Source organism: Quercus suber, unplaced genomic scaffold, assembly GCF_002906115.3.
Source record: "Quercus suber isolate HL8 unplaced genomic scaffold, Cork oak 2.0 scaffold_794, whole genome shotgun sequence".
Taxonomy (NCBI): Eukaryota; Viridiplantae; Streptophyta; class Magnoliopsida; order Fagales; family Fagaceae; genus Quercus; species Quercus suber.
This window is the reverse complement of record NW_027070230.1, coordinates 75,563-87,890: the sequence shown is the minus strand read 5'-3', so window position 1 is coordinate 87,890 and position 12,328 is coordinate 75,563. Positions and strand designations below refer to the sequence as shown.

At 32.4% G+C, this 12,328-nt stretch overlaps 1 protein-coding gene across 1 annotated transcript; it reads left to right on the top strand.

Annotated features, from left to right (window-relative positions):
• Positions 1-6: 6 nt before the first annotated feature.
• On the top strand, positions 7-2,602 carry LOC112017527 (probable disease resistance protein RF9). Its single transcript, XM_024049988.2, has 2 exons — positions 7-1,754; positions 2,322-2,602. The coding sequence occupies exon 1, from the start codon at positions 77-79 to the stop codon at positions 1,733-1,735; it is 1,659 nt and encodes a 552-aa protein (XP_023905756.2). The 5' UTR covers positions 7-76; the 3' UTR covers positions 1,736-1,754; positions 2,322-2,602.
• Positions 2,603-12,328: the final 9,726 nt, after the last annotated feature.

Below are 12,328 nucleotides of genomic sequence, written 5' to 3'. Positions count from 1 at the left end.
AAGTAGGATCATCCTCACTACCCGTGACTCTAATGTAGCGTCGCATGATGATTTATGGAATTCTCGTTTGAATCTTATGCGTTTATCTGATGAGGGGAGTTGGGCATTGTTCTTGAAGAAAGTAGGTAGACCACAAAATAGCTCAGACATAAACAACTTCAGAGAAGACATTTTGAGAATATGTCACGGTTTGTCTCCAGCAATCATGCTACTGGGAAGAGTGTTGTCAACCATGGAATCAAGTGAGTGGTCAAGAGTGATTGATCTGGTAGTGGCGGCACACTTTGGTAAAGGTCAATTACCTCTCTCAAATTTTGTAGTTTTGAGCTATCAAATGCTACCATATGTGTTAAAGCCATGTTTCCTTTATTTGGCTGTCTTTCCCAAAGCACATGAGATCTCCATACGGAGGTTGTTGCAGCTGTGGCTTGCACACGGATTTGTTCAAACATCACCTGAGGCGAGCGTCCCCGAAGATGTGGCCAAGAAATACTTGGAAGAACTAGTGTGTAGAAACATGATTGAAATAGTAAGATGGAAGCCAGATGAAACCCCAAAAACATGTCATATGCCATGTTATCTCTATGATGTGTTCTTGCCAAAAGCTAAAGATATAGGATTTCTTGATCTCCACCATGGCAAGTCAGAATGTACATCCGCAGACTTGCTTGAATTTCTACAACCGTTTTTTTCTTTCAACACCAGAAAACGTGATGCAATCAACGGGCAAATTACGTTTACGAAAATAATCAATAGGGGAGGGTTTTTGATGCTGAAGGTGCTCGATTTGGAGGGTGTCTTCAAACCTGTGTTACCTGAGAAACTTGGTATCATGGTTAATTTAAGGTATTTGAACTTGCGGTGGACTTATCTAGACTCATTTCCAGCATTTATAGGGGATCTACCACGCCTGGAGATTTTAGATTTGAAGCACACTTGTATAACCATTTTGCCATGTTCCATTTGGAAGGCAAGTAACCTTCGACATCTTTACATGGACGATGTCGGTGTATCCATTCAGAAGCCATCAAATCAGCCTCCGACCAACCTTCAGGTGTTAACGGGGCTCCTTATTGGATCTAAGGACCCCAGGATATATGGCTTGAATAGGTGCACTAACCTTAGAAAATTGGGTCTGACATGCCACTCAGAATCAGCGCTGAAAGCGGCCAAGTGCATTTCAAGACTTGTCAACCTTCATACCTTAAAGTTGGGATCAATAGATCTAGTCGGTCAGCCTTCAAGCCTCGTGTTGAGTCCTTTAGAATATCATCAGTCTCTCTCAAACTTATATTTGTATGGAGTGATAAAAGATCATCAGATAGGTAACCTTCCTCGCAACCTCAATATCCTTACATTGTCGATGTCTTTACTCACAGAAGATCCAATGCGGGTGCTAGGGAAGTTGCCTCAGCTGAGAGTGCTCAATCTTTTCTCTGACTCCTATCTAGGGCAGGAAATGACTTGTCATGCTGATCAGAAGATTCAGAACTTTCCTGAACTCCGTGTCCTGGTATTGTGGGCCCTAATGAAACTAGAGCTGTTGAAAGTTGAGAATGGTGCCATGCCACAGCTTCGAGAATTACAAATCATGGATTGTGATAAACTTAGAAGTTCAGAGGGATTAGATCAGCTCCCAGCCTTGAAGGACTTGATTTTAAGAAACGTGCCGCAGGATTTTGTGGAAGCTGCAAGAAGGTTGGGTAATGAGAAAATTACTCATCAACTAGTCTAACACCATGCATCTGATCCATGTAAGTTTTATTCTGTATCTGCCGTAGTTCAATTTTTTCATTTTTCATTTTGATTTAAAATATGCGTGTGATTCATGTTTCATAAAGAGCCACTGGTCTTACACTACATAACAAAAATGCTAGCTAAGAGTTGGTTCAACTGTTTTACCAATGCACATCAGGTATGCTGAATTTGTAGTCCATCAAACCTCTAGAGTTATACCATCGTTTTTAACTCTCCAAAGTAAATTTCCAATCTATATATTTTTAAAAGATAAAGAGAATATATTAGATAGATACATATGCCTAATCACTTATCAAAAAAAAAGATAGATACATATGCCTAATCTGAATGAAATATAGTATGCATCATTTGAGTGGACCATGAGTTGGATTAGGCAATATGTTAGGTAGAAAACTGGATACCACAAGAAATTACTTGGGGGTGCAAGATTTCTTTTCTTCCCTTTTTGAAAATTACTCAGAAAACTAGTATGATATTCCCTCAATCCTTTGTTTTTGCCATAAAATCTTAACGACATTGCATATAATAAGGAGGTTCTAAATAAATTGATGTTCTTAATGCAGGATGATTAGTGCTCATGGAGTCTGGGACAAAATGCAGTCTTTGGAGGGAAAAACTGTCAAGAGTTAATGAGCTGCAAAATTTTGCAGTTCTTCGCAGTTCTTTTATGTAAAATAAATTGCAACTTTATTTTTAACTTGTGTTTGCTTAGTTAAATAAAGCTGAGTTGTATCTTTATGAAGCGGTCCATATATTATGCTGAAATGATGGACTTTCATGTATAAATATAACTTATGCACATGCAGGGACAGTTCAATGTACAATTCACATGCTTTGGCCTTTATCTTCTCTGTTTTTTTTTTTTTTCCCAGTTAAATCATTCACATAAGTCTCCACACTTTTTCTAGTGTAATTAATCATTTTTCAGATACACCTATCTCAGCCTCAATACTCTATCCTCGATTTCATTTAAATATTTAATTTTTTTCTCTATTCTTTCCACCCCAACAGCAAACCACTTTCTATCTCAAATTTCTTTCATCATTTTCTGCCACACACACCATCACACAGCCACCATTCTCTGGGCATGAGATCCGCAATCAAATAGCCGCACACTGTCACATAGCCGAAAACCTATCCAAAACACCTTCCCACAGCGACTGCCTCACATATTTCCTTACTTATTTGATCATTTGTAACATGTTTAATTTAAAGATTTTAAATTAGTTAATTAATTAGTTAGTTTTTTTATGTGCACCAAATAAATAATAAATAAATAACTAAAGAGAATTTTATTTATTTATTTATATATATTGACATTTTGAGCTTTACTATATCTAATTCTCTTCATTTTTCATTGATTTCGTTCTTTTATATATATAAGGGCTTCCTTCTCAAAAAAAAAAAAATATATATATATATATATAAGGGCAAATTACACTCCCCTCTTTTGAGGTTTGAGGAAATAACACTCTCCTCATATCTGAAGGGGTCCCATTGACATTAATTTGACCATACTTTTTTAATTAAAGTTAAAATGTTGTACCTTAATTTGCCGTTTGGTTAAGGGTAGATTTCCAAAATTATCCTCCACTTATCCTTAAAAGTTTTACTAAACCCAAAATTACCGTACATGTTTATCTCATAAATTTTGATGCAAAGCATTGGTGAGAGGGGAAAAGGTATGGAGAGAAACCCTTCAAGTTCCTCCTACATCATTTTTAATTAAATGTAAAATTTGAAAATCTTACCATTGGATTTCATGTTTTTAATATTCTTAAAATACATTTCAAATTTTGTTCAAATTGGATATTATTTAATATTTGATTAATAATCTTACTTTTTACATAATTTTAGACTCCAAAAACTTGAATTTAAATATTTAATTGATAACATAGTTATTGGTTTTTGATCTTCTTGAAATTTTACAAGCATGGAGGATATAATAAGAACATGCAATTCAATGGTTAGATTTTTAAAATTCACATAAAATAAAAAGATATAAGAGGAGCTTGAAGGATTTTTTTCCAAACTAGTTTAAAAATAAAATTAAAAAAAAAAAAAAAAAAACCTTTTTCAGTCAACATATGATGTGATGAACCTACTAATAAACACTCCAAACACATGTAATTCTTTTTTACAAACAAATTGCTCCAAATTCCAACAACTTTCAACAATACTCAAATTTAATTGCTTTTTTGTTATGCTTTGAACAACTGACACTTTAGTTTGAAAAGTCTATATAGTAAAATTTGTAAAATCCCTAACATTACTATATCCAAAAGAAAACTGCTATAAATTGAAGTGTCAATGAATGTTGTGCGCACCCAAAATGAGATCAACTGGTTGACTTTCTCTTGGGCTCACAATCTATTTTTAATGTGGGCTTTGAATTTCCTACTTTGGGTGATTCTAGGTTAGAGACCCAACAATATCTCTCCAACCTTTGTATTCCTTCCCTTTCACTCTTATGACTCTATTGCTCTCAACTCTAAGCTTCCTCCAGAACCTTTCAATAACCCCTTCCCTTTCTTAGTTTCTCATATTTATAGCCTGAAATTAGTGAAGGAATTATGATTACTCTTATGGTTAGTCGGAGAGGAGGTTCAATGTTGTTATCGCTAAGTGGGTATTTAGTTGAGAGTTGGGTGTGGTGAGAGTGGCATTAGAACTGGTTCTCACTTAAGCAGACTGCTCGGCAGCGATGTTCCTCACGGCACTGCCATGCAGCCAAGAAGAGGTAAACCTGAACAGCTATCTTAACGCTCGATAAGGGGTTCATCGGGCGTGATCCGGGTGATTAACCATAGTGCGTACTAATTAAGATCATTGGCCCAATGGGCTTTAAGGTGGCCTGAGGCCTGGGCCTAGGGTCGGTATGGGCCATACTGTTGGGCTGGAGCTCAAGGTCCAAATGGGCCTGGATATCCCAGAGCCGTACAATGATTATATCTAAATAATAGATACATCAATAATTTGGTCTCAATTGATGAAAGTATATTACAATGGACTAGTGTATGCAGCACTTGTACTAGTATAATAACTAGTGGCAACAAAGAGTAGGTGCACTAAAAAGAGTATTTAATGTCTTACTTTATAGAAATTAGTTTACCCAGTCATATCTTCTTTATAGAAACTAGTAAGTTGCCCGTGCGATGCACGGATAATATTGTAATGTTTTATGTAAAATAATTTTGAAAAATGTTGTGCATATATTATACCATAATTGCCATAGAACTTTATTAGTAATGAGTTCATTATAAGAAGTAATAAAAGCTAAACAAAATAATGAAATAAAGATGAAATTTAGAATTTAAAAAAAAAAAAAAAAAAAAAAAAAAAAAAAAAAAAAAAAACCTTAATGAACCAAATGCTAAAATCATTGATTGATACATTATTGAAATTCATAGAAAAGAAAGTACACACAACATATAGATCATTATACAATCATCATTAAACCAAAACTCAAAAAAAAAAAAAAAAAAAAAAAAACCCAAAACTCAATTTATTGTAGGAAAAAAGTCAATATGTATTTCTTTATTGAAATATCAAGAGACTTACTTGAGAAAGAAGCTTTGGAGTCTAAAGAATGCAGATTGAATAGTCATGTTGTTTTTCCTCTGCAAATTCAATTGCATTGACTAAATCCCCTCCACCCTCCCACCGCACACTCTTTGTGTGATAGTTATTCCACAAGTATAAGTACTTGTGGGGTATAAGGGGCAAGGGTCGGGGTTCAAGTCTCCAAAAGAGAATTTCATACATATATACACTTAGATTTGGTTAGAGTAGAATTTCTATCTTGTATTAACCAAAAAAAAAAACCCTCCACCCTAGATGATAACTGCTTAATCCCTATAATCCAATTTATGATTTAAAGCAGGTTTAGCTTTTGTTTATTTTGAAAAGACCAGTCTACTCAAGCCATATGCTAAGATTAAACAATCTTGAAAGGACAATGACAATGAGACTTTTTACACTACAATAAACAATCATCAACTTCTCAGTTCTAGACTTCAAGCATCTTTTGGAAATTGATATACACAATAACACAACCTATAAAAGAAAAGAGCAAAACACAAAATCTCACGATCTTAACCCTACCGATTGTAAGCGAAGAAATGAATTTTTGAAATTAACAAAGGATATCTTGAACTCATACATGTGAAGGCCACTTAATGTGTGATGGATAGCCATTGGCTACAACAAAAGATCACAAAAGCAATAGGTTTCTTCCATTGGCCTGGTGTTTTAAAAAATCGTGAGTATGGAAACAAAATTTGAGAGTAGCAGTAGTTTAGGAAATTTAACAATTAAAGGTTTTTTTTTTTTTTAAGAGAGAAAGTTTTTTGAAGAAAGAAAGAAAGAGAATGGAGGCATATAGTCAAAGTTGAGAGGGGAAGGCAATGCGTGAGAGAGAGGTTAGGGAGTCAAAGGTTTAGAAAATCCTACATTAATCATTATAGCAGAGTATTGATAATGTACATTATGTGAAAACAAAAAGGCAAAAACCAAAATGTCATTTTGGAGGCAAGCTGTGATTAATACATCTACACAATCATAAAGGCAGAAACTTTTTATATAACTATGTAAAAATTTGCTGTACCAAAAAAAAAAAAAAAAAAGAAGACTAACAAAGGAGGGAGACTTTGTTTATAAGATGTTTGTATGTAAATTCATCACCATAAAATATTAAAGATTCCCATAGAATAAAATAAAATAATAATGATTATAGTAAATAAAAGACATGGATTTGTGTAATTTAGGCAACAGAAATGCTAGAAGATTATCTATCTTGATCTCATTTGTTATTAGTATCCCTTTTTATTAAAAATAAAAATAAAAATAAAAAACTAAAACATTTGCTATACTAAAAGACATGAAGAAGAGAGAGTTGTGGTGTAAACTCAGGCAATTAATGGGAGAGTTGGATGATTGTAGAGAAACTTCATAGAAGGTGCCACTTGGCAAGATCTTAGACCCTCACACAATGAGGCCTCTGCTTTTATATATACTAGCATTATGCCCATGCGATTTACGGCTTAATCAAAATTCATATGTAGATAATTTTATAATTAATTTACTTAAAATTAAATAATAAAATAGAAAATAAAAATAAATGAATATTTTTCTTTTAAGATATATAATGAATGTGTATTGTGTGAGACTAAAATAATAATAATAATAATAATAATAATACCCAAAAATTAGATGAATACAATTCATAATTTTTTTTTTTGTGAAGTTAATTATATATTAATGATGGGGTTGACTTAAAAAAAAATCAATTAAACAAAATGATGGTGCTGCAATCCATTTATTTTGGAGATAGGATTTTATTTACTCTTAATAATAAAAGGATTAGATGAAGAATTTGGATTGTAATCCAATTTATCAACTTAGAAATTATAGGAGAAGAAGATAAGGACAAAAAAAATATATATCTTTTTTTTCAATGAAAGAAAGTACAAAAATTTCTATACGATGCATAGGGCTTAATCAAGAATTGTGTGTAAATTGAAAATAAGAAAATATTTCTTAGTTTCATTGAAATTAAATAATAAAAATAAATTATTCTTTTACTTTTTTTTGGAAGTGAAGTACTCTTTTAGTTTAAGTTAAAACATAAAAAACCACAATATACACACAGATAGAAATGAAAATGCCTAAGATTGAATATATAAATGCAATCCATAAAATAATTTAAAACATGGTTTAGTAAAAGATTCAATTTAAAAAATTACAATAAAATGTTTATCTATAAATCTTATTTCATTTAAATATTTTATATGGTTCCAAAGAGATTTTCTCTCTAACCTAATTAATTTCATTAAATTAGAGAATTAAAAATTTTCCGCTTACATCATTTAGTATTTTTTTAGTAATATTTAAACTTAAGAAATAGTAAATAAATAGATTTATTTACTTAATTAAATCATTATATATAATTAGATATAGTCAAAGAGAATTATATAAGTTTATTTATTTTAAGATCATTATTACATTTATATTTGGAAAAATTGGTAATGATTAATACCTTGATGCTACTATTTAATGGTCCTCTTCCTTGTCTTGTTCTTCCTCCTAATCATTGAATCAAGCTTGTGGCAATTGTGTTGCATTGTTTATAATGGGAACTACTTGAGTTCACTAAAAAAAAAAAATCAAACTTGGCTTATTTGTACTCGTTTTCAAATTCAAATGTTTTATTTCTTCACCTCATCCTCACACCCAAAAAAAAAAAAACAAAACAAAACAAAACAAAAGAAGGGTGAATATACCTGGCTCATATGGTGAAATCCTATATCCAAAAATTGGTTCAGAAAATCAAAGATTCAAAGGTTTTAGTGCTCATAATTTCACCGCCACTATTCTCTCTCAACGTATTCTTGTTCTTCGAGTTGATTACTATTTTGAGCCATTGCATTGCATTTTCTAGATTTTTGTGATGGGCGAAATTAATTAGCTTTTTTTGTGGGGGTGAACTCACATAATGACAAGAGTACTAAATAGATTAGTGTATAGGAATATTAGTAGATCTGGGATTTGAGAAGAAAATAACTTGATATGAACAAAAAGAAAAAGGAGCTTATCTAATCAAGAAGTTTAGGTATACTTTATCCCAAAAAAATAGTTAATGTTATTGGCTACAAAAAAAGAAATAAATTTATAAATTTTTACGTGAAGCAGGTGAAGTAGAGTGAAGTAGCCTTTTATATATATCTATATATATATATAGATAAACTAATTAATGATAAGAATGAATTAGAATCCTTATGAGATAAACTGCTTAATGATAAGAATGAATTTTTAGTTCTTTAAAAATCTAAAAATTTAATAAAATTTCTGCAATTTTGTGAAGACACTTGGCGCAATCATGGCGTTTAAGCCCAACTTTTATTATATATAATATAATATTGATTAAAAGGTCTATCCTTTTTTTTAATAACTGTCTTTAATTGCTTTATTTCATCTTAATAACAATTCATCTCAAGAAGGTAGGGGTACGCAATCCTCTCTAAATACACAAAGAATACTCTTGAATATCTATCATTTTCAAACCTATTAAAAGAAAGTGATATCCTGCCAGTCAATATTGCATTTTCAACAGGTGTTACGTAATTTTTTTTTTTTTTTTTTAATCTTTATCTTGCAACTAAACTTTCAATTTCAATTTTTTTATTCTTTCTAAAAAAAAAAATTTTAATTTTTTATTTAAAAAAATTATGACATAATAAATTACGTGCAGCTCTAATTTTCAAAAAATGTCAAACCTCATCAAGATCATTATTGCATTTTCTACGAGTTTTAAGTTTTCCTTCTTCTTCCTTTGTTTCTCTTATGACTTAGCTTCAATTTTTTCTTTTAAAAAATTTGTGACATATGAAATTATGTGCAACTCTAATTTTTGAAAACCTACATTTAAAAAAAAAAATTATTATCGTCATCGTCGTCATTGTCATCATCATCATCATCATCATCATCATTATTATTATTATTATTATTATTATTATTATTATTAACAACAATATAAAAATAAGAAAATATAACAACAATCACAACAAAAATAATAATAACAATTTATTATTGTAGCGAAATATCTTAGTCACAATCCAAAGGGGCTGGTCTAGTACTTTACTTTAGTGACACCCAAAATTTCATAAAATTCATAAGGTTTAAGTTCTTAGTTCAAAATTTTGGACCCACTTATAAAGGATTCTTTTTTGTAATTATCAAGAGTGTGGGATGGAGACAAAGACTACACACCCGAGAATAATATGAATTTGATTCTCAAGGAACTATGAGAGAGAGAGAGAGAGATTCTAATTGCCAAATAATTTGGGTTCACTTAATATTTTGAGCGCATCCTTGGGCCTATGAAAATTCGTATTCCGAAAAAATATAAAAAAGCCCAAAGTAAATTGTTTTAACCCTTAAAACTGACAAAAGTCTGCCTAAAGTTTGTTAATTATGCTCATGGAAATTAACACTTGAAGCTGCTGACTTTCGCTCTTGTAATTTCTCTTATGTTAAATGTTCAGGCAGTTCAATTGCCCATTTTCTTGTAATGTACCTAAAGATATAGCTCCTCTTGTGTGATGCTGTGTAATTTTTTTCAGTTTTATTCAATAAAGTAGGCCTGCGGGTTTGGATTCTCAAACAAAAACAAAAAAAGTTGTTCCGGAGTTCAACCCAAGGAGTCTGCAATTCGTGAGGGTAGAAAAGTAGACCAAAACAAGCAGGTGATGAATGGGCTAATATTGGGCCGAATGCTATCAGCCCCAAGGCCCCCTGCCGTGAACAACAAGGTCACAAGACTACCTGATGAAATTGGCCAACTTGGGCCAACAAAAATTAGCACTAGCCAACTAAAGCCCAAGGTTGGGTTTTTTGGTCAATGATCAAAAATTTAAAAAGGAAAGATAAATAACAAATTGCACTATAAAGTTTGAAGGTATTTGAATTTTACACTCTGAAATTTTAGAATTTAGACTTTACCTTCCTAAGGTTTGAGGGTATTTGAATTTTACACCCTAACATTTTAGAATTTAGATTTTATCCTCTATATTTTAGGGGTGTTTGGATTTTATATCCTAAAGTTTCAAAATTTAAAAATGTAAAATCTAAATACTCACAAACTTTAAGGGATAAAATTCAAATTTTGAAACGTCAAGATGTAAAATTCAAACACTCTCAAATTTCAGGAGGTAAATTCCAAATTCTAAAACTTCAAATTTTAGGGGGAGTAATTTGTAATTTAACCAAAAAGAAAAATCCTTCTTAGAGTTGAATTAGGACCTGCCGTTTTGGGATTAATTTGGGCTTAAGGATCAAGCCCAATCTTGATACATTAAGTTTGGATTTTACTACCATCACACCTACAGGAAAAAAAAAAAAACCCATCAAAATTAGGCCTAGGTAGCTTCATTTAAGTTGTAAGAGTACTAGCATCAGACTAGTCAAACCCAAGTTTAGCCAAAAGTATTACTAAAATCATTCAAAAACCACTTGCATTAGGGTCTCAAGGGTTTGTCAAGAAAAAGTCAACAATGAACAGTGTCTTAAATGGGTGCGTAGCGTCTAGGGCCCAGCCCACGTCATCTGTTGGGAGTCTAGTTAAACTACTATTGGGCTGGTGCAGTCCTTGAACTGTTATACATTCGGGGTCCAGTTCTTTACTTTTCTACATTCCTTGATCATGAGAAAAAAAATGCCTTCTTTAAATTTCCTTTTTTCTTTTTCAAAACAAAAATGAAAGGGGATTATAAAACTATTAGACCAAAAAACAAAAACTTATTCCAGTTCCACTTTGTTACTATTGGAAATCAAAGTAAATATCCACATGGCTTCATATGAGAGCCAAAATTTCAAAATTGCCCTTGTTAACTTAATTTCTACAAAGTTTGATCTATTGCAAAACGAATTCAAAAAATAATAATAATAATAATAATTCACTTGATCAACTGAAAGTATCTAAGGTCGCGCATTTTTTTTTTTTTTTTTTTTTTTTTTAGCTTCAATTCACTCCTCACCCACCTTAACACCTGTGTCTTTGAGAAGAGAGGTCCACGCCCACCAGAGAAATCCACGAGGAAGACCTACATTGGTCCGACGCTAGCAAAGGGCTCAGAAGAGAAACCCAAGAGGAAGACGTTTGTGTCCGATTCCGGCGAACCCTCTGCTGTACTCTTCCTTCCATAAACCTGGGTTCACCCTCTTCCCCAATTTCATTCCCCTCCCACCGTAACACATCTCTTCCCATAAACCCATTTCACTCCTCTACCAGCCTAACACCTCTCTTCCCATAAACCCATTTCACGTCTCTTCCAATTTCACTTGCTGACCCATTTGTTTAACTTAGGTTAGCTTTTGTTATTTTGTGGCTTTCTTTTCTTTTGAATTGTTTGAATCTAAGCCCAGTTGTTCTACTTTGCTTTTAATTTCTGTTCTAAAATGGCCTATTGAGGTTAAGAGCCTAATCTATTAAGCTTGTTTTATGCATATATGATTAGAAATTAGAATACAGTGCAGAGAGTTTTTTTTTAAAATTTTTGGGCCAATGGGTTTTTGAGTTTGTGAATTGTGATGGTGTTTGATACTGTCAAGTTTAGTCACTTGCATTCTCTCAGCCTGGTGCACATACAATGTGTGACTACCAAATGGAGCAGAGACATGAGTTTCCTAAGAATTGACCAACCATTTAATTAGGGGGAATGTTAGCTTTATACAATGGTAAGCTTTACACCCTTTAAAACCTTATGCCTGGGCTCTACTAGGAGGCCGTGCCAATTTTTTTTTTTTTTTTTTTTTCGGGGGTGGAGATGACAAAATTAAACTTCCTAGTTCTATGTAATGGTAAAGTATGACCAGGTAGTATTATGAACAACAAAAAACAGGTGTACAAGAACAAAAACAAAGGGCCAGTTTTGCATTAGCTTATAGTAGTTGGAGCCTCACCTCAACCTGCCCTCTCCCAGCTGCTGCATGTAGGATATTTGAGCCCTGAATATCTCTATAAGCCAAAATGTCAGAGCAATCAGCAAGAAGCTACTTTAAAACATTCAAATTT